This window comes from Macaca fascicularis, chromosome 1 (assembly GCF_037993035.2).
Source record: "Macaca fascicularis isolate 582-1 chromosome 1, T2T-MFA8v1.1".
Lineage (NCBI taxonomy): Eukaryota > Metazoa > Chordata > Mammalia > Primates > Cercopithecidae > Macaca > Macaca fascicularis.
The window spans coordinates 219,195,356-219,217,899 of NC_088375.1; the positions used below are offsets into that span (position 1 = coordinate 219,195,356).

A 22,544-nucleotide genomic window follows, 5' to 3' on the forward strand; every position below is an offset into this window, starting at 1 on the left:
TTAATAATTATAATTGGCTCTAGAAATGTATATAGATCATATGACATTCTAAATGTTTCTCAAGCAGTTCTGACCTGTTCCAAATATGTTAAATTTTAAAGAACTCCTGGAGTTGCTCTTAGTTTCGTAAAATTTAGGGCAGTCCATCTCAAACTTGATGGAAGAAGGTCTGTGAAGGCTTAACCTATTATCCTTTGAAAAGATAATACTCCTTTGAATTGTTATGTTTCATGGTAACATCAGAGTGACCATTTTGCAGTGATCACCCTAAAAATTCCATGCCAGTTTTACTATGCAAATAACATATCTGTGCATCCTCATCAGGGGAACTACATTTTTTTTCTTTGTAATTGTCTAATAAATGAATTCTGAGAATATTCATATTTATCCTATAACAGGCCATGTTTACCCTACAAATTCCACTTAAAAGTCTTACAAGTTCAATTGTCTCAGCTTCATAAGGTGACCATAAATTTTTAATGTTTCTATTGATTCCTTTACAGATTTACTCACAAGTTCTCTTAAATCAGGGGTTCCCAAACTTAAGTGTGTAAATTCTGAATCAGTAAGCTGGAGCAGAGTTAAAGAGTCTGCATTTTTAAACAAGTACTGCAGGCGGTCCTGAAACAGGAGAAATGCCGATGCAAGCCATGTGTGAGATTTCCTGCCTTACAACAGGTTTCACAGGTAGGTTCATGATAATAAAATGTTCCCTGGAAATTCTCAGCGGGTTGCACCGATAAGGCTTATTCCTGTTACTCTGTCTTCAAGGTCATGCAAGCTGGAAAAACAGACGCAATTTGTATTTGGTATAATAGAAATAAAATTGTTCTAACAAGTCCCTCGCATCAATATTAAGAGGTAGTTTGCCTTCTTTTTTCTTTTTATTTTATTTATTTATTAAGATACAGTGTTGCTCTGTCACCCAGGCTGGAGTGCAGTGATGCGATCTCAGCTCACTACAACCTCCACCTCCCAGGTTCACACAATTCTCCTGCCTCAGTCTCCTAAGTAGCTGGGATTACAGGCGTGCACTACCACACCCAGCTAATTTTTGTATTTCTAGTAGAAACAGGGTGTCACCATGTTGGCCGGGCTGGTCTTGAACTCCTGACCTCAGATGATCCAGTCTCCAAAGTGCTGGGATTACAGGCATGAGCCACCGCGCCCAGCCAGAAGTAGTTTCCTTTCTAATTCAAGGTAATTCTGTTGTCATACTCCTAGGAGCTACCTCCTAGTTTTGATAAATTCAATCCTTTTGGGAAGGCTGGACTTAATAAGGGTCTACAGTTCTGCCTTTCAGACTCTTAACAGTTACCAAGTCTCCATTATAGCAACAGAAAAATCTATCCTCCCTAACCAAAACAATGCTTTTTATTAAGTTGAACAATAAATAGAACCATCTTTTAAAACAGAAGACAATGGAAACATGTCAATAAATAAAGCCAGAATAGTGTCCTCATTCAGGATCATACGCTGCCTTCTCATATACTGCAACACAAACAGTGTGTATGATGTGTAACTCAAACTCGCCTTGCTTGTGTCTTACCTGGACCTATCCAAGCTGTTACTTCAATTTGCATGCCAAAGAAAAGTTTTCCTTTTGATGCAGTCAAGGCTTTTTCTTGGTCCTCTTGCTGACGAAAGAATACCAGACCATACCTCTCTTCTGAAGTTCCATGTATCTGCACAGAAGTTACTTTTCCAAATTTCTTAAATTCATGGAAAAGGCCATCTTTAAGGCTTGTATCTAAATTCCCAAACAGAACCAAGTTATTAATTCTTCTAATTTAATTATAACTCAATAAGCAACCTACTAAATCTTTAGCCTGATTTTCTCATTTTTTTGTTCATGTCAGATAGGTAATATGCCAATGTCGTAACAAGGTTTGAAGGAGGCACAGCGCACACGGCGTGAAAACCCAATAATCATGCTTATGAACCACAAATGGATCTAGCCTGAGATGTGACTTAAGTTTTATTGTCATTAAAACATTACTTTTTCAAACAAAAAAGCTCCAAAAACACATTTTAGAGATTATTGTACAAGTCTGAAAATAAACTAAGTGTTAGATGACAGTATTGGTTATTTGTTAGGTAAGAATGATACTGTGGTTATCCAGAAAAATGCCCTTATATATTACAGATATATACATAAATATGTATCTGTAAGTGGGTGTGAAATAAAACAACATCAAGGATTCACCCTAAAGGTTAAAAAAAAAAAAAAAAAGAGTAGGAAAGCCGGAAGACAGGAAACAGATAAAGCAAAAATGGCAAAATGATGATTTCTGAATCTTGGGTATAACGGGAGTTCATTTTGCTATTCCTTCTACTTTGGGGTATGTTTCATAATAAAAATTTTCTATATATATTTATAAAGTGTTAAAGACTTGAAATGGAAAGGCATCTTTCTATCTTTCCAAGGATCATCTCAATGATAAAATTGTGTGAGAAGTGTCATGTAGCATGCTAAACAATTTTAATATCCTTTACAGATGAATCATACCATCTGGGGGTCTTGTGTTAATTTGCTTTATTAGAAATACAAAAGGTGTATAGAAAGGCAAGCCAATTTTACTCCCTTGTCCATTTCTAAATTACCAAGTACTCTAAATCAAAAGCTCATCAACATTGATGTCTCAATAACTCTACTGACAAACCTGATACATAAGCTTTTAGGCTATTTTAATAAATAATTTAAGCAATCACTGAAATACACTTAGCTAAGAAATACTTAATTTGGTCTTTGTTGGTATGACTATATACTAACAGTTTTAACTTGTTTACATGCTCAACATGACTAATGTAGGAGTAACAGTATATTATGGTCAGCTGTCAATTAAAAATATTACGAGTAAAGGAGAGACCACAGAATAGCTTAAGCAGACTTTTCCATTATTCATAGGTTTCCTCATTTAAAACGTTAATATTTTGAAATGGGTTTTCCATCATAATTTTATGCCCAAAGTTATTTCAATGTAATGCAGTATCATACCTCATTCCTCAGTAGTAGCACAGAGGAAAGGACATTCACACAAAATTTTACCTGTAGAGCGTACTGGAAGATTCTGGACCTTGATCCCAAAACTTTTACGGGGCTCATCTTTTTCCAGAGATGAAAGCAACTGCGAAGTGGGTGCTGGGACTGCTGCAGACTGAACTGATCGAGCTGGAGAATCATCACTTGAACTACTGCTGGAATCACTGCTGCAAAAAGGCAACAACAACAACAAACTTCAGTGAAAAGACAAACAGAAAATGAGTAGCATTAGAAAACTTCTTAAAATAACTAACAGGTCTAAACTTCGGGCTGGGATTTCTGGAGGCCCTGCATTCTACACATCTCTCTCATACTCTACCTTTAGAGGTGGCAGAAGATGATAAACATGCAGGAGCACAAAAGTATAATCTTCATTTACCACCACGTACCACCAATGCAAGTGTTGCATTCTATTAATAACGTGAACAAATTTTTTCAAATGAAGTAAGACTGGTGAATTCAATTCACTTAGTGTAATAATAATAATAGTAAGTATATGGGTTTGGGATTCAGAGGTCTGGATTCAAATCTTGGATCCGACATATAGCACGTGTAAGTGGACAAATCACTTAACACCTTTGAAATGGGTTTCCTATCATAATTTTATGCCCAAAGTTACTGCATGCAACACAGGACTCTCAGCCAACGTAATAAAACTAAATGAAAATAGCATTTCTAAAGTTTCATCATACCCAATTTCCCCCAATATCAAATGTGTAAAATGAAAATAATCATAATAGTACCTATATCACAGGGTTAAGAAATAAAACAGTCGGGGCGCAGTGGCTCACGCCTGTAATCCCAGCACTTTGGGAGGCCGAGGCAGGTGAGGTCAAGAAATTGAGAAAATCCTTGCCAACATGGTGAAAACCCGTCTCTACTAAAAATATAAAAATTAGGTGAGTGTGGTGGCGTGCACCTGCAGTCCCAGCCATTCGGGAGGCTGAGGCAAGAGAATCACTTGAACCCGGGAGGCTGAGGTTGCAGTGAGCCAAGATCGTGCCACTGCACTCCAGCCTGGGTGACAGAGCAAGACTCCATCTTCAAAAAAAAAAAAAAAAAAGAATTAAATGAAACAACACACGAGTTTACAGAGTTTAGAATATGACAGGTATCCAATAAATAAAACAGAGCTGGGTGTGGTGGCTCACATCTATGATCCCAGCACTTTGGGAGGCAGAAGCGGGAGGATCGCTCAAAGCCAGGAGTTTGAGACCAGCCTGGGTAACAGAGTCAGGCCTTGTTTTTAAAACAAACAAACAAACAAATAAATGAAGCAGTACTTCTCAGTTACTATTAGTAGTAGTAGCAGCACTACTATCTCATGGGTAATTTTTAGGAAAACAATACCCAAAATAATTTTCCAGGTAGATGCAATTTTTAAATTACTGAAGGACTAATGAATAAATATTATGTGAGTTACTACACTCATGTTACTTTAGGCTTTCTTCACTGTGGATAACATGGAAAAGTGATAGTTAATGAAACTAATCTCTTCAGTTTAATAAAATCCTCAAATAGAAAGATAGTCAACTGAAGGACAAGAAGGAAATACTACTTACACAGTCAAATTAAGAAAAAAATATATTTAAATAAGTTTATTATGCCTTACTTCTCTATGCAAGTTCATAGAAAAAAGTTTATTATGCCTAAGAACTATGTGAGAAACATAAAATTCTCCTTTCAGTACTGGACACGCAAGACTTTTGTGGCTTGCTTTTATGGCATTCTCAAATAGGTTAATAAAAAGTTATTTACAGATTTTACTATCTTTCTGAAATTTTGCTTCATATTCTCCTCCATGTTATAAAGCCCTCACCTTTCAAGCAAATCATTTTGAGTGGTGAATCCATCTTAAGCACACTAGCTATAGGACAAGACTCAGGGTAGTTTCTGTCTTCGCACTAGAACTACAGCTCTCATATTCAGGATAATCACTAATCTATCCAGACAAATGAGTCCAAATCTAGGTTGAAAAAAATTTGCTACAGCCCTTTTTTTTTCTTTTGAGACAGAGTAAGGCTGGAGTGCAGTGGTGTGATCGTGGCTCACTGCAACCTCCACCTCTTGGGTTCAAGTGATTCTCATACCTCAACCTCCTGAGTAGATGGAATTACAGGCATGCACCACCGTGCCCAGCTATTTTTTGTATTTTTAGTGGAGATGGGGTTTCACCATGTTGCCCAAGTTGGTCTCGAACTCCTGACCTCAAGTGATCCGCCCACCTCAGCCTCCCAATGTGCTGGGAAATACAGGCATGAGCCAACACATCCAGCTGCTACAGCATTTTTTAAAAGCTAAATAAATTCTATGTTTTCTTATAGAAAACTAAAGATGTTTCTAGAAAACTAATAATTTACACACCATTTTTAGCTCTCACATGTTACAGCAATAGAAGAAAATTTGACTGGGTGCAGTGGCTTAGTTCCTGTAATCCTACCACTTTGAGGCCAAGGCAGGAGGACTGCTTGAGGCCAGCAGTTCAAAACCAGCCTGGTCAACATAGCAACACCCCATCCCTACAAAAGAAAAATTAAAAAATTAGCTGGGCATGGTGGCACATACCTGTAATCCCAGCTACTTGGGAGGCTGAGGCAGAGGATCACATGAGCCTAGGAGTTTGAGGTTGCAGTGAGCCATGGTCACACCATTGCACTCCAGCCTAGGCAACAGAGTGAGACCCTGTCTCAAAAAAAAAAAAAGATGAAAACATGCCAGGCGCAGTGGCTCATGCCTGTAATCCCAGCACTCTGGGAGGCCAAGGCAGGTGAATCACTTGCGGCCAAGAGTTCGAGGCTAGCCTGGCCAACATGGTGAAACCTCATCTCTACTAGAAATACAAAAATTAGCCAGGCTTGATGGCACATGCCTGTAATCCAAGCTACTTGGGAGGCTGAGGCATGAGAATCACTTGAACCAGGGAGGCAGAGGCTGCATTAAACTCTGATTGCGCCACTGCACTCTAGCCTGGGCGACAGAGTGAGACTGTCTCAAAAAAAAAAAAAAAAAAAGAAAAGAAAAGAAAAAGCTTAATAAGGTTATCAGCATTTTCTGATAGTGGTTTGAAATGCAGGAAAATAAACCTGTCAGTTCAAACTACTAGGGATAAAGGCCTTGAGATAAAACCATAAGCTGTCATTGCTAGGCCCCTTATGAATGACTTAGGTTTAGCTTTCCCATCTATAAGAAGAAAAAATGATTGCTGATCATCCAGCAAAAGCAGTGTTATTAATATTAAGTAAATACTATCCTGAATACGATATTGTCATTGATATTAGGGTTTAATGAAATTATCTTCTGTTTTTAGCACAGAAGGAAAAAGATACTTGTTATACATGTTAAATATTCCAAGTAATATTAATACAAGATTATTCACAAGGCCACCAGATGACAGTATAGAATGTTATGTGACTTATCAACTTAGTCAATGGCAACTATCATAAACATTAAGGAAAATATTTTAATTACAATACTACCAATATTATATACACCAAATTTCCTTAGCAACAGTGGTTACAGAGGTAAACAATCACGAGCAAAAGCAAAATGTACGGCTATTGAAATCATTAATAAGGGCCAAGTGCGGTGGCTCATGCCTGTAATCCCAGCACTTAGGGAGGCTGAGGCAGGCAGATCAGGAGGTCAAGAGATCGAGACCATCCTGGCCAACATGGTGAAACCCCATCTCAACTAAAAATACAAAAAAATTAGCTGGGTGTGGTGGTGCACGCCTATAGTCCCAGCTACTCAGGAGACTGAGGCAGGAGAACTGCTTGAACCCGGGAGGCGGAGGTTGCAGTAAGTCAAGATTGCACCACTCCGCTCCAGCCTGGGGACAGAGCAAGACTCTGTCTAAAAAAAAAAAAGAAATCATTAATAAGTCAACAAAAAGTTCTACACAAGCTTGTATTATAAAAATGAAGGCCGGGCACGGTAGCTAACACCTGTAATCCAAGCACTTTGGGAGGCCAAGGCAGATGGATCACCTGAGGTCAGGAGTGTGAGACCAGCCTGGCCAACATGGTGAAATCCCATCTCTACTAAAAATACAAAAGTTAGCCAGGCATGGTGGTCCATGCCTGTAATCTCAGCTACTCAGGAGGTTGAGACAGGAGAATCACTTGAACCTGGGAGGTGGAGGTTGCAGTGAGCCGAGATCGTGCCATTGCACTCCAGCCTGGGCAACAACAGCGAAACTCCATCTCGAAATATAAATAAAATAAAAATAAAAATGGAGGCGGCTGGGTGCAGTGGCTCACACCTGTAATCCCAGCACTTTGGGAGACTGAGGCAGGGAGATCACCTGAGGTCAGGAGTTTGAGACCAGCCTGGCCAACATGGTGAAACACCATCTCTACTAAAAATACAAAAATTAGCCAGGTGTGGTGGCGTGTGCGTGTAATCCCAGCTACTCTGGAGGCTGAAGCAGGAGATTCACTTGAACCCAAGAGGCAGAGGTTGCAGTGAGCCAAGGTTGCGTCATTGCATTCCAGCCTGGGCAATAAGGGCGAAACTCCGTCTCAGAAAAAAAAGAGAGAGAGAGAAAAGATAATCAGTGGTGACGATGCCTTTAAAATGAAGTACAAAAATAATGGTAGAAATCAGATTTATTATAAACATTTATACACGTTTATACTATAAACATTTAAACAGATTTATTATAAACATTATCACAGGCCATTATTATAAACATTATTACAGGCACGGTGGCTCATGCCTGTAATCCCAGCACTTTGGGAGGCCAAGGCGGGTGAATTACCTGAGTCAGAAGTTTGAGACCTCAAAAAAGAAAAAAAAAAAAACTATCACACTCTCTTTGGGTGAATCCCCTGCTGCCACACCAATTCTGAAACAAAATGTAGAATTTAACTTTCAGAATCATCTGCTGATTAATGTGAGGTGGCAACGAGAAGGGAAGACTGGTTTTAAAACGAATTATGAAACAATAAAAATGGTACAAGTTTTTAGTTCACTTTTTTTTTTTTTTTTTTTTTTTTTTTTTGAGATGGAGTTTCGTTTTTATTGCCCAGGCTGGAGCGCAGCTCACTGCAACCTCTGCCTCCCAGGTTCAAGTGATTCTCCTGCCTCAGCCTCCCAAGTAGTTCGTTGGTCAACATGCCCAGCTAATTTTGTATTTTTAGTAGAGACAGGGTTTCACCATGTTGGTGAGGCTGGTCTCGAACTTCTGACCTCAAGTGATCCACCTGCCTTGCAAACTGCAATGTACCACGGATTTCAAGATCCTGAATTAAAATGAGGGCATGAATGTAGGCCCTCAAATACTTTTCAGTCCTACTAAATTGACAGAAGGCCCAAATGCCTGGAATTCTTGTCCATTTTTAATTTTTATGTTCGTAATTTACTTGTTAGAGCTAAAGAATCACAACAGTTCATCAAAATGCATGAGATAGTATTCAATTGTTCTTAAAAGCGAAAAATAGTTCATCAGAAGCTAATCTGAGTTGTCTTAAAGAAGTAGTAATAACAGTGTATTGACTAATTGTTTTAAGAAAGTGGAATTTACCCAAGCACAATAATTGTTCAGTATCAATTAAAAGTTATCATTCTAAAGAACTGGAAGCCAGGCATGGTGCACAGTCCCAGCTACTCTGGAGGCTGAGGCAGGAGGATCCCTTGAGCTCAGGAGTTTGAGACCAGCATGCACATGACATAGCAAGACCCCAGTCTCTTCAAAAACAACAACAATTTGAGACCAGGCACAACACTTTGGGAGGCCAAGGCAGGCAGATTACTTGAGCCCAAGAGTTTGAGACCAGCCTGGGCAACAGGACAAAACCCATCTCTACAAAAAATTAGGCACGGTGGCATGTGCCTGTGGTTCCAGCTACCTAGGAGTCTAAGGTGGGAGGGATCACCTAGGCCCAGGAGGTCAAGGCTGTAGTGAGGTGTGATCGTGCCACTGCACTCCAGCCTGGGCTGGAACACAACTTTAAAGAAAGCTAGTTACACTTCTCTTAACCACATTTCCAAAGACAATTAAGGACAAATTATTTCCTATAATTTGTAATTATTGAAAAAAATGAAGAAGTAGATCTGACCAGTATTTTCTTATGAAGAAATATAAGAGTAGGCAACTGGTTACATAACAATTCTTGATAAACAAACAGAATATAGGATGCTAGGATTCTCATAAACCAAATAATGATATCATATTATCTACTAACCCTATTCCTGCAGCCATTTTACACACAGAACTACATGAGCATTTGACTTTTACCACTGAAAATGCCAAGGCACTGGGTATGCTATTTATAAGATGACTCAGGCTATGTTTGTTAACATACAAGAGCAACATCTAATTACTGACTTCTGTATCCCTGTATTATTTGTAAACATTTACTTACGGCAAATATGCATCTATACTGTTTTTTTTTTTAAAGCTGGAAGATTAAAAAGCATTTAACCAAATCAAGTTGAGAAACAAAACTCTAGCATAAACCAGTATTTTTAGAAAGGAGCAATCAGGGCAATTAGAAAATATTGCAACTAAGACAGTTAGAAGGGCCCATATGTCATAACCAGGTATCTCCCTACCCATCAGATAGCTAATAATTTTTCTCTCCATATGATCAATATATAATTTGGGTCAATATATAATTGGGGTCAAAAGATTTTCAATCAGGTTTGGGTGCCCACTGGTTCTTATCTAATTTCTATTAGAATAATCATCTATTTTAACTTTTATTTATTTTATTTTTTGTAGAGATAGGGTCTTATTTTGTTGCCCAAGCTGATCTCCAATTCCTGGGCTCAAACGACCTGCCCACCTCAGCCTCTAAAAGTACAGATTATAGGTGTGAGCCACCATTCCTGGCCCATAATCTCTTAAACAGAATGCATCACCACACCAAATAATAATACTTCCACATCTCATTTTTTTAATAAGTCCAAATTGTATCTTTCTAGCGCAGCAATTATCTAAGCATAAGAGGACCTGTGAGGACCCAAAATCCTTTTAGGAGATCTGTGAGACCTTCCCTATTTCAACTGTGTATCTGTGAGGCCAGATTTTCTTCATATACTTCACCCAAAAAACCTTATAATCACAGTTTGAATACAGAATTGGTTATGAGAATCTAACTATCTTACTAAACCAGACATTTAAAAGATTTTCAGGCGGGGCACAGTGGCTCACGCCTGTAATCCCAGCACTTTGGGAGGGTGAGGCAGGAAGATCACTTGAGGTCAGGAGTTTGAGATCAGCCTGGCCAATATGGCAAACCCCCAACTCTGCTAAAAATACAAAAATTAGCTGGGCGTGGTGGCACATGGCCACAGTCCCAGCTACTTGGGAGGCTGAGGCACGAGAATGGTTTGAACCTGGGAGGTAGAGGTTGCAGTGAGCTGAAATCATGCCACTGCACTCCAGACTGTCTCAAAAAAAAAAAAAAACTAAGTAAAAAATAAAAGATTTTCAAAAAATAAAATGTTATTCTCACTAAAGCAAAAATTTTAAAGTTTAAATTTCAATAGATACTATCCACAATAAACGAAAGCCCGATAATTTTAAAATGTAAAGTCTTAAGCCTAGAAAGTTTTAAAAACAGTTCAGCAGTCTGATGTGACACCACTACCACTTTCAACCCCACCACTTCTGATGTAACCTGAATTTAAGCCTTTTTTGTTGTTGTTGTTTTTGTTTTGTTTTGTTTTGTTTTGAGATGGAGTCTCACTCTGTCACCCAGGCTGGAGTGCAGTGGCAAGATCTCAGCTCACTGCAACTTCCGATTCCCAGGTTCAAATGATCCTCCCACCTCAGCCTTCTGGGTAGCTGGGACCACAGACCACAGGTAGGGACCACCACACCCAGCTGGGTTTTTTTTTTTTTTTTTTTTTTTTTTTTTCATTTTTAGTAGAGACAGGGTCTTGCCACGTTGTCCAGGGTAGTCTTGAACTCCTGAGCTCAAGCAATCCGCTGACCTCGGCCTCCTGGCTCATTACAGGCATGAGCCACCACACCCAGCTCTTTTTTTTCCCCCCAGAGTCTCACTCTTTCCCTCAGGCTGGAGTACAGCAGCGCAATCTTGACTCACTACAACCCCTGCCTCCCAGGTTCAAGCAATTCTGCTGCCTGGGCCACCCTGACACCTTTTTTTTTTTTTTTTTTTTTTTAAAGGGACGAGGTATTACTATGTTGCCCAGGCTGGCCTCAAACTCCTGGGCTCAACATCCTCCTGTCTCAGTCACCCTAGAAGAAGCTGGAACCACATGCATACACCACCACACCTGACTCAAGCCTCCATTTTTTTTTTTTACTCCAAAAAATAATAGGGAAATAATCAACTGGGTGACCTGCCAAGATACTTCATTTTGCCTCTTAACTTGAATTTCCCTAGCGGTTAGCAGACCTCATGATCTTTCAACGTCCCTACTAGTTTTAGCAGGGTTCTACAACATTTTTGTTGTCACAGCAGGGGTGGGGTGGGTAGGGTTACCGGCACCTGCTAAGTACCCTACAGTGCACAGGACAGTCCCAACAAAGAATTCTCCGCTCTCAAATGTGAACAGTGCCAAGGCTGAAAAACCCTGGCCTATGTTATTTCTTGGACTGCTTTCCTGTCTTTTGAAAAACCAACATGCTAATTTCAAGCTGTGAGCCAAATGCAGGATCCTTAACGTTGATTATTCTTCCTCATTACTAATGCATCATTTCATAAAAATCTTTGAATTGTAGGAAAAAAATGTAAACTTCTGAAAATCAGACTTCCTCAAGAAGAAGCTGAGATCTAAAACACTCTGGTGTCACTTGATTTTGGAAAACGTGATAAAAAGGTTAAGTATAAACAACTTTTTTACAATATGTACTTTACCATTCAATACCAAGGTCACAGTACTTTATAGACAAAACCGTTTTACAATTTTTAAACAAGTTGTAAGTAAAATATATACAGTATTGCTACTCATACTCTAGTATAAGGTTTACATCAATGAAAACAATTCCATTCATATTGAAATGGTTTTTATAGTACAACAGCTTTCCTTACCTTCAACCTAGGGCCTGAAGGTGGTAGTTTAATATCACAATTAGATTTTTCCTCACCAAAGTACAATGCTCAGAAGAAATTAGAAAAAGGTCTATTTCACACAATAAGGTTAATGGGGTATTTCGCTTTATAATTTTAAGACATTTTAAATTTCCTTTAAAAAGCACACTACAGGCCAGGGGTGGTGGCTCATGCCTGTAATCCCAGCACTTTGGTAGGCTGAGGAGGGTGGACCGCCTGAGATCAGGAGTTCAAGACCACCCTGACCAATATGCTGAAACCCAGTCTCTACAAACAATACAAAAATTAGCCAGGCATGGTGGCGTGAGGCTATAATCCCAGCTACTCAAGAGGCTGAGGCAGGAGAACTGCTTGAACCCAGGAGGCGGAGGTTGCAGTGAGCCGAGAGCGCGCCATTACACTCCAGCCTGGGTGACAGTGGCACTCTCAAAAAACGACGACAACAACAACAATAGAAACCACACTACAACTCAATAACAAAAATCAACCTGATTCAAAACTGGTCAAAGACTTCAAAGACATTTTTCCAAAGATATATAAATGGCAGATAAGCACAAGAAAAAATGCGCAACATCTAATAATTAGGGAAATGCAAATCATAACCATGTGAAATTGGGCTCATACTTGTAGTTGACACTACTTGGGAGCCTGAGGCAGAAGGATAGCATGAGCCCAGGAGTTCGAGTTCAGCATGAACAACACAGTGAAACCCTGGATCTTAAAAAAAACAAAAAAACAAAAACAAAAAACTCCACCACATGATACTTCACTTCACACCCACCAGGATGGCTATTATTAAAAACAAACTGCTGGGTGCAGTGGCTCATGCCTGTAATCCTAGCACTTTGGAAGGGTGAAGCAGGCAGATCACTTGAGCTCAGGAGTTCCAAAACCAGCCTGGCCAACATGGCGAAACCCTGTCTCTACAAAAAATTACCAAAAATGATTAGCCAGGCATGGTGGTATGTGCCAATAATCCCAGCTACTTGGCGGGGGTGCTGAGGCAGGAGGATGGCTTGAACCTGGGAGGTCAAGGTTATAGTGAGCCAAAATCGCACTACTACACTGCAGCCTAGATGACAAAGTGAGACCCTGTCTCAAAAAAAAAACAAGCAAACAAAATAACAAGTGCAGGATGTGAAGAAATTGGAACCCTTGTGCATTACTGGTGGGAAAGTAAAATGGTACAGCCATGGGGTTCCCCAAGCGCTAACTTACCACATGAACCAGCGATTCCACTATGGTTATATACCCAAGAGAAATGAAGACGGGAACTCAAATAGATATTTGTACACTCACATTCACAGCATGTTCAACACCCAAAAGGTGGAAGCAACCCAAGTGTCCATCGACAGATGAGTAAACAAAATATGGTATACACATAAAATAGAATATTATTCAGCCTTTAAAAGAAAGCACATTTTGGCCGGGTGCAGTGGCTCATGCCTGTAACCCCAGCACTTTGGGAAGCCGAGGTGGACGGATCACCTGAGAGCAGGAATTCAAGACCAGCCTGGCCAACATGGTGAAACCCCATCTCTACTAAAAATACAAAAAAATTAGCTGGGCAGTAGTGGCGCATGCCTGTAATCCCAGCTACTCAGGAGCTGAGGCAGGAGAATCGCCTGAGCCTGGGAGGTGGAGGTGGCAGTGAGCCAAGATTGCACCACTGCACTCCAGCCAGGGCAACAGAGTGAGACCCTGTCTGGAAAAGGAAAAAAAAAAAAGGAAATTTTGACAAACGCATCATGAATGAACCTTGAAGATATTATGCTAAATGAGATAAACAGCCATACCCAAAAAATATTGTATGATTCCATTTATAGGAGGTACCTAGAGTAGTCAATTTCATAAAGGCAGAAAATAGAATGGTGGTTGCCAGGTGCTGGGGGAAAGGGAGAATTGGGAGTTATTGTTTAATGGGTATAGAGTTTCAGTTGGGGAAGATGAAAACGTTCTGGAGATAAGATGGTAGTGATGGTTGCAAAATAATGTCAATGTATTTAAGTGCCACTGAACTGAACACTTAAAAATGGTTAAAATGGTAAATTTTATTTTATACACATACACACGATAAATTAAGAAGTAAAATACAAAGTTAGTGGTCACTCTCTATGTTCCTTAGAAAAAGATGAGCAATTCCAAACCAGTCAAAGTAAGCTACCTACTGCTTTTTGTCTACAATGCTCTGCTCAATCAAGGGGTTTCACAACCTGTCTTTCCCAGGTAAAGTTCCTCTGAGATGACATCAGGGCAATGAGTCAGACCTAACTGGTGACTGTGCGACTATTACAAAAGAAACGGGGAAAGCATTGCAGGACTCAACTGTATAAATCATCAATGAAGCCCTTTAGAGCCAAAGTTAATGAAAAGTTATCCAAACTCTTTAAATTTAGGACATGTATTAAGAAAATGCTGTGTTGATACATTAAAACGCAAAAATGCGGCCAGGCGCGGTGGCCCAAGCCTGTAATCCCAGCACTTTGGGAGGCCGAGGCAGGTGGATCACCTAAGGTCAGGAGTTTGAGACCAGCTTGACCAATACGGTGAAACCCCGTTTCTACTAAAAAATACAAAAATTAGGCCGGGCGTGGTGGCTCACGCCTGTAATCCCAGCACTTTGAGAGGCCGAAGCGGGCGGATCACCTGAGGTCAGAAGTTTGAAGACCAGCCTGACCAACTTGGAGAAACTCTGTCTCTACTAAAAATACAAAATTAGCCAGGTGTGGTGGCTGGCGCCTGTAATCCCAGCTGCTCAGGATTACAAGCAGGAGAATCGCTTGAACCCGGGAGGCGGAGGTTGCGGTTAGCCGAGATTGTGCCGTTGCGGTTAGCCGAGATTGTGCCACTGCACTCCAGCCTGGGAAACAAGAGCGAAACTCCATCTCAAAAAAAAAAAAGCCGGGCGTGCTGGTGTGCGCCTGTAATCCCTGCTATTTGGGAGGCTGAGGCACAAGAATCACTTGAATCCAGGAGGTGGAGGTTGCCATGAGCCAGGGTCGCACCACTGCACTCCAGCCTGGTGACAGAGCGAGACTCCATCTCCCCTCAAAAAAAAAAAAAAAGGCGTTTTTATTATGTAATCAATATTTTAACTTCAACTTTGTTCGGCCTATCAGATTTCTCCCATCACCAAAAACTACAAAGATTTCTAATGGGAAAAGAGCTGATATGATAATGATTAACTGAATTAGTAGAGTGAAACTGACAAAGGAGGAAAGCTTTCTCTTACTAGACATAGGTGGAGGTGGAAAAAGAACCATAACCCACCACCACTAACTTTTCTTTTCTCTTCTTTTTGGGACAAGGTCTCGCTCTGTCATCCAGGCTAGAGTGCAGAGGTGCAGTCATGGCTCACTGCAGCCTCAACCTCCTGGGCTCAAGCAATCCTCCCACCTCAGCCTCCTAAGTAGCTAGGACCACAGGCATGCACCACCACACCAGGCTAACACTTAAAATTTCTTGTAGAGACAGGGTTTCACTATGTTGCCCAAGCTAGTAATTTTTCTGCTGACTACAATGACCCTTTATTGCTGATATAAACAACTAATAACATTTCCTAAAGATTACTTAGTACAAAATCTGGACCTCAGAAATTAACTTCTTAAAGCTCTCCTATTTTCCATCTAGACTTCACCTCTGAATATTTATAAACATCAAATAAATCTAAACCTTAGGCAGGTACTGGCTCCACTTAACTAATAAATTAATAGGTAAGATTTAGGCTTAACTATATTTAGTGTTGATGGTCACTAAAGTAATGGTAAAGGCTGGGCACAGTGGCTCACTCCTGTAATCTCAGCACTTTGGGAGGCCGAGGCAGGTGGATAACTTGAGGTCAGGAGTTCGAGACCAGCCTAATATAGTGAAACCACGTCTCTACAAAAAATACAAAAATTTGCCAGGAGTGGTGACATGCACCTGCAGTCCCAGCGACGTGGGAGGCTGAGACAGGAGAATTGCTTGAATCTGGGAGGCGGAGATTGCAGTAAGCCAAGATCCCACCACTGCACTCCAGCCTGGGCAATAGAGTGAGACTGTCTCAAAAAAAAAAAAAAAAAAAAAAGTGATGGTAAAATCAAATGCGATAATTAATCAGTTTTATTATTTCTCATCTATTCTCAAGTCCAATAGTTTACATAAATGAGAGGAAAAAAAGAAAATCATTAAAAGACTGCATTTTATAAAAGTGCCTTATTTTGGCAGAAAATGCTGTTTAAAATTGTGCTTAAATATGCTTTATGTGGTCAGCATGCTCACAAAAGATTAAGTATAGGCCAGGCGTGGTGGCTCACGCCTGTAATCCCCGCACTTTGGGAGGCCAAGACAGGTGGATCGCCTGAGGTCAGGAGTTCGAGACCAGCCTGGCCAACATGGTGAAACACCATCTCTACTAAAAATATTACAAAAAATTAGCCGAGCACGGTGGCACATGCCTGTAGTCCCAGCTACTCAGGAGACTGAGCGGGAGAATCGCTTGAAGCGGGAGAATCGCTTGAACCTGGGAGGCAGAGGTTGCAGTGAGCGGAGATCACGCCACTGCACTCTGCCCTAGGCAACAGAGTGATATTCTGTCTCCAAAAAAAAAAAAAGTTAAGTATAAGTAATTATTTCGGATCCAATTACAGCTGTAGTTAATGTTTTAAAGTTTACCACTATCTTTTGGTAGAGTTAAGCAAAAGGAGTATGTTAATAGTTGATCCACAGGGTATCTGGTAGATAATTAAAGCTTATCCAAAAATAATGAAAGAATTATTATTCACCCTTATAAACGAATGAAATTATGATACATGTAACAAGACAGATGAGCCTTGACACAAAATAACAAATGCTGAAATAAGCCAGACACAAAAGGACAAATGCTGTGTGGTTCCACCTATATGGGTACCTAGAGTTGTCAAGAATTCATGGGGACAGAAAGCAGAACAGTAGTCAGCAGAGGCTGAGAGAGGGAGGAGTGGAAGTTATTGTTTAACGGTAATGGATAGTGGTGATGGTCACACAATATGAATGTACTTAATGGCACAGAACTATACACTTAAAAGTGGTTAAAATGAGGCCAGGCATGGGTGATTCACACCTATAATCCCAGCATTTTGGGAGGCCGAAGCAGAAGAATCACTTGGGCCCAGGAGTTTGAGACCAGCCTGGGCAACGGAGAGAGACACCATCTCTACGAAAGAAAAAAAAATTAAAAATTAGCTGGGCATGGTGGTGCATGCCTATGGTCTCAGCCAGGTGGGAGGGTAGCTTGAGTCCGTGAGGTTAGGGGTGCAGTCAGGGGTGACTGCGCCACTGCACTCCAGCCTGGGTAACAGAGAAATACCCTATCTCAGAAAGTAAAACAAACAAAAAATGATTAAAGTGGTAAATATTAGGCTGGGCACGGTGGCTCACGTTTGTAATTCCAGCACTTTGGGAGGCCGAGGCGGGCGGATCACCTGAGGTCGGGAGCTCGAGATCAGCCTGACCAACATGGAGAAACCCTGTCTCTATTAAAAATACAAAATTAGCCAAGCGTGGTGGCACGCGCTGTAATCCCAGCTACTCAGGAGGCTGAGGCAGGAGAATCGCTTAAACCCGGGAGGCAGAGGTCGCGGTGAGCCGAGATCGCACCACTGCACTCCAGCCTGGGCAGCAAGAGCGAAACTCTGTCTCAAAAAAAAAAAAAAAGTGGTAAATATTATGCTGTGCATATTTTACTACAATTTTTAAAAAACTTTTTTGAAGCCTTCTAAGCTTTGGCATTAAAAATATAATATGTGCCGGGCACAGTGGCTCACGCCTGTAATCCAGCATTTGGGAGGCCAAGGCAGGCAGATCAGGAGGTCAGATCGAGCCCAATCTGGCCAACATGGTGAAACCCTGTCTCTACTCAAAATACAAAAATTGGCTGGGTAGGTGGCACGTGTCTGTAATCCCAGCTATTCGGGAGGCTGAGGCATGAGAATCGCTTGAACCCGGGAGGCGGAGGTTGTAGTGAGCCAAGGTCGCATCACTGCACTCCAGCCTGGTGACAGAGCGAGACTCCATCTCAAAACAAAACAAAACAAAACATAATATGGTAGCTTCTGGATCTACTATCCTAATAACAGTAGCAAAAATGGAAACAGGCTACATTTTTGTTAATCTATTATTAAGAATCATGTGACTTATTTTCTGGTGGGCTTTACTGGACCCTTCACACTTACAAAACCTTCTACTCAAGTAACTCAAAGCAAAAAGCATCAAACATGCATACTCCCCTGAAAGTAGTAAGCAGATGTAACATGTCTGCCTAAGAACAAGAAATCCTTCCAACCTGGCAGCAGTCTTTATTTAAGAGACAAAAAAGATGAGAAAATTTAAACTGTCAAATACAATGGAATTTTCTCATTCCCTTAGTCACATAGTATATAAAATCTGATACTTCTTGTTATGAAAAAACTACAACGTTTCAAAAGGCACAGGCCAAGAAAGCACACAGATCAAGTATGTGTGTGTGAGGGTGTGCATGTTTTAATTCCAAATGGTCACATACAACTGATGTAGCATTACCAAACCCACAAGCAAATTTGAACTTTCAGGTTTTTGCCTTTTCTGTCGCCCAGGCTGGAGTGCAGTAGTGCAACCTTGGCTCACTGCAACCTCCATCTCCTGAGTTCAAGTGATTCTCAAGCTTCAGCCACAAGTAGCTAGGATTACAGGCACACGCCACCACACCCTACTAATTTTTGTATTTTTAGTAGAGACGGGCTTTTGCCATGTTGACCAGGCTGATCTGAAACTCCTGGCCTCAAGTGATCCTCAAGCCTTAGACTCCCAAAGTGTTAGGATTACAGGCAGGAGCCACTGCACCTGCCTTGCATTTTTTTTTTCCTTTTTTTTTTCTTTTTTAAGAGACAGGGTCTCGCTCTGTCACCCAGGCTTCAGCATACTGGCCTTTTTTCAATTTAACTTTGATACTAATTACATCTCCTTTCTATCCAGAATGAAAAAGAAGTTTGCTATTTCCCACGTCTGAACTCTCCATTAGAGCAGTTCCAGGGACAAGGAGTAACTCCCTACTAGAAAGCCTAAGCCATCCACTATTTGGTATACATTTTTGTTTATTTATAAATGACTACAAATTAGTAAGAAACCTCAGGCTAAAGTTGTTCTGCTTAAATATAATTACTTCTTTGCAGTTTCTTCCAGTGACAGATACAAAGCTACAGTCCAAGATGGCTCCATACACCATGACACAGCATAATCAGGAAGCTAATCTGCCCCTCCCTACCATCAATGAAAATAACATATAAAGAATCACAGACTTCTTCCAGTTTGGGTTATACAAATCATGCCTAGAAGCAACATAGATGTGTATTATTTATGTCTTCTAATTCCAGCCTATTAGCACCAGTATGTAAACAGACATATTTTAAACCTCTATCAAAAGTATTAGCCATCACTTAAAATTGATCAGATGAAAGTGTTTTCTTTTTGTTTGTTTGTTTTGTTTTGCTTTGAGACAGAGTTTCACTCTTGTTGCCCAGGCTGGAGTGCAATGGCACAATCTCGCCTCACTGCAACCTCCACCTCCCTGGTTCAAACGATTCTCCTGCCTCAGTCTCCTGAGTAGCTGGGATTACAGGTGCACGCCACCATGCCCAGCTAATTTTGTATTTTTAATAGAGACGGGGTTTTGCCATGTTGACCAGCCTGGTCTCAAAATCCTGACCTCAGGTGATCTGCCTGCCTTGGCCTCATAAAGTGCTGGCATTACAGATGTGAGCCACTGTGCCCCACTGAAAGTTGTTTTTTAAATTTTAAAAATAAATTTACTCTGGTTAAGATTATTTGATTTCCTTCTTGGGAAATTAATTTTATTTAGGGGCTTTGATATTAACATATTTCTACGCCTAGAACCTGGACTTTGAAATAAATATTTCGGTTGAGCCATTCCCTCAGCCACCCTGGAAACAAACATGCATTTTGGCCTGACCAACACCTGAAGTATTAAAGATGGAATCTGGAAGTAGTTCAGTTTATATTTTAGGCATAACAGTCCCAAGAGCCTTTTCTATTAACCCATCATTTCCAAGAGACTAGAAGGGTTTGGGGAATTTTAAAAAAATAATAATAACAAACTCTATTTGTCTTTAAACAAATTCAAAAGCACTAAATTGATACACAAATTACTTTGTGACATTACAGCCTGATAGAGCTTGCTTCTAGAATAGCACTGTCCAGTAGAAATATAAGCCACAGAATTTTAATTTTCAAACAGTCACATTTGAAAAAGTAAAAAGAAGAGGCCGGGCACGGTGGCTCAAGCCTGTAATCCCAGCACTTTGGGAGGCCGAGACGGGCAGATCACGAGGTCAGGAGATCGAGACCAGCCTGGCTAACACGGTGAAACCCCGTCTCTACCAAAAAAATACAAAAAACTAGCCGGGCGAGGTGGCGGGCGCCTGTAGTCCCAGCTACTCGGGAGGCTGAGGCAGGAGAATGGCGTAGACCCGGGAGGCGGAGCTTGCAGTGAGCTGAGATCCAGTCACTGCACTCCAGCCTAGGCAACAGAGCAAGACTCCGTCTCAAAAAAGAAAAAAAGAAAAAGTAAAAAGAAGAGCCAGGTGTGGTGGCTCACGCCTATAATCCCAGCACTCTGGGAGGCTGAGGCGGGCGGATCATGAGGTTAGGAGATCGAGACCACCCTGGCTAACAAGGTGAAACCCCATCTCTACTAAAAATACAAAAACAAAATTAGCCAGGCGTGGTGGCAGGCACCTATAGTCCCAGCTACTCGGGAGGCTGAGGCAGGAGAATGGTGTGAACCTGGGAGGTGGAGCTTGCAGTGAGCCAAAATTGCGCCACTGTACTCCAGCCTGACCACTGCACTTTAGCCTGGGCAATAGAACAAGACTCCATCTCAAAAAAAAAAAAAAAAAGTAAAAAGAAACAGATGAAATTAATGTAGTAATATGCTTTATTTAACCTAATATATTCAAAATACCATTTGAACATGCAGTCAACATAAATAAACTTTTTTTTTAACCAGGTCTCCAGAACATGGTATATATTTTTAAACAGTTCTACTGAGACAGATATATGTGAATTTATCAACATGACACCATGACATTAGTTTTTCTTAATGGTTTTTATATTAGCCCAGGTACAGTGACTCATGCCTGTAATCCCAGTGCTTTGAGAGTCCAAGGCAGGAGGATCACTTGAGGTCATGAGTCCTAGACCAGCCTGGGCAACGTAGTGAGACCCTATCTCTTAAAAAAAAAAAAATTTAGCTAAGTGTGGTGGCATGTCTATAGTCTCGGCTACTTAGGAGGCTGAGGTGAGGGGATCCCTTGAGCCCAGGAGTTCAAGGTTGCAGTGAGCCATGATTGCACCACCACTCCAGCCAGGGTGACAGAGCAAGACTGCCTCTAAAAAAATTTTTTTCCATAGCAATTATTTCCAAATGTACTAAACCTCTAAGTGTTAGCTCCTGTAAATGGAATTTCTTTGTTAAAACCCACACACATATATTTCTGGGCTATGCTTAAGCATTATAAAGGCCTACCATTTTCTCCTGAAGGATGATGTGCTGGTTTATTAGGGAGGTTTTTGTTTCTAGATAGGATATCCAGTACCGCAGCCACTAGTCACATGTGGCTACCTAGTACTTGAAATGTGGCTATTCGGTGCACCAGTACTGATCAGTGGTATAACATGAATGAACTGCAAAAACATACTAAGTGAAAGAAGCCAGTCACAAAAGACTGCAATATGGTAATGATTTTCCTTCTATTAAATGTCCAGAATAGGTAAATCTATAGAGACAGATTAGTAGTTGCCCTGGGCTGGAGGAGAAAAAGAATGGGGAGCAACTGCTAACACAGGTATGAGGTTTCTTTTCGGGATCATGAAAATGCACTAATTTAATTATGGTTGCAGAATTCCATAAACGTATTAAAAAGTCCTAACTGTCCACTTTTAAATGGGTGAATTTTATAGCGGAAGTTGCAGTGTGCAGAGATTGCACTCCAGCCTGGGAAGCAGAGCAAGACCCAGTCTTTTTTAAAAAAAAAGAAAGAAAGAAAGAAAGAAACCTGAGTCAAAATCTAAAAATGTCAACCAGGCCGGGCACAGTGGCTCATGTGTAATCCCAACACTGTGGGAGGCTGAGGTGGGTGGATCATAAGGTCAAGAGTTCGAGACCAGCCTGGCCAACATGGTGAAACTCAAATCTCAGTAGAGAATATAAAAATTAGCTGGGCGTGGTGGTGCGTGCCTGTAATCCCAGCTTACTCGGGAGGCTGAGGCAGGAGAATTGCTTGAACCCAGGAGGCAGAGGTTGCAGTGAGCCGAGATCACATAAAAAATAAAAATAAAAATGTCAACTTGATTTTATTGAACTGTATATAACCCAACTATTTGTAAGAAAATGTTTTACTGCCCTACATCTCTCTTCCACACCAAATGAAAGATTTTAGAGGATGAGTGACATTCTTAGAAAC

The 22,544-nt window shown here is 40.8% G+C and overlaps 1 protein-coding gene and 1 non-coding gene across 4 annotated transcripts in view; both read right to left on the reverse strand.

The window, feature by feature from the left end:
• Window positions 1–22,544, reverse strand: part of SPEN (spen family transcriptional repressor) — a 98,502-nt gene that overhangs the window by 28,348 nt on the left and 47,610 nt on the right. For all 3 annotated transcript variants that reach the window (XM_045379955.2, XM_005544696.4, XM_074019347.1), the window contains 2 exons: window positions 3,050–3,210; window positions 1,550–1,750 (listed from right to left, as the gene is read on the reverse strand). In XM_045379955.2, the coding sequence (XP_045235890.2) occupies window positions 1,550–1,750; window positions 3,050–3,210 (362 nt within the window). The remainder of the gene's footprint in view (window positions 1–1,549; window positions 1,751–3,049; window positions 3,211–22,544) is intronic.
• Window positions 1,854–1,954, reverse strand: LOC123571209 (small nucleolar RNA U13). Its single transcript, XR_006695390.1, has one exon. It is a non-coding gene; the product is annotated as a small nucleolar RNA U13 (small nucleolar RNA).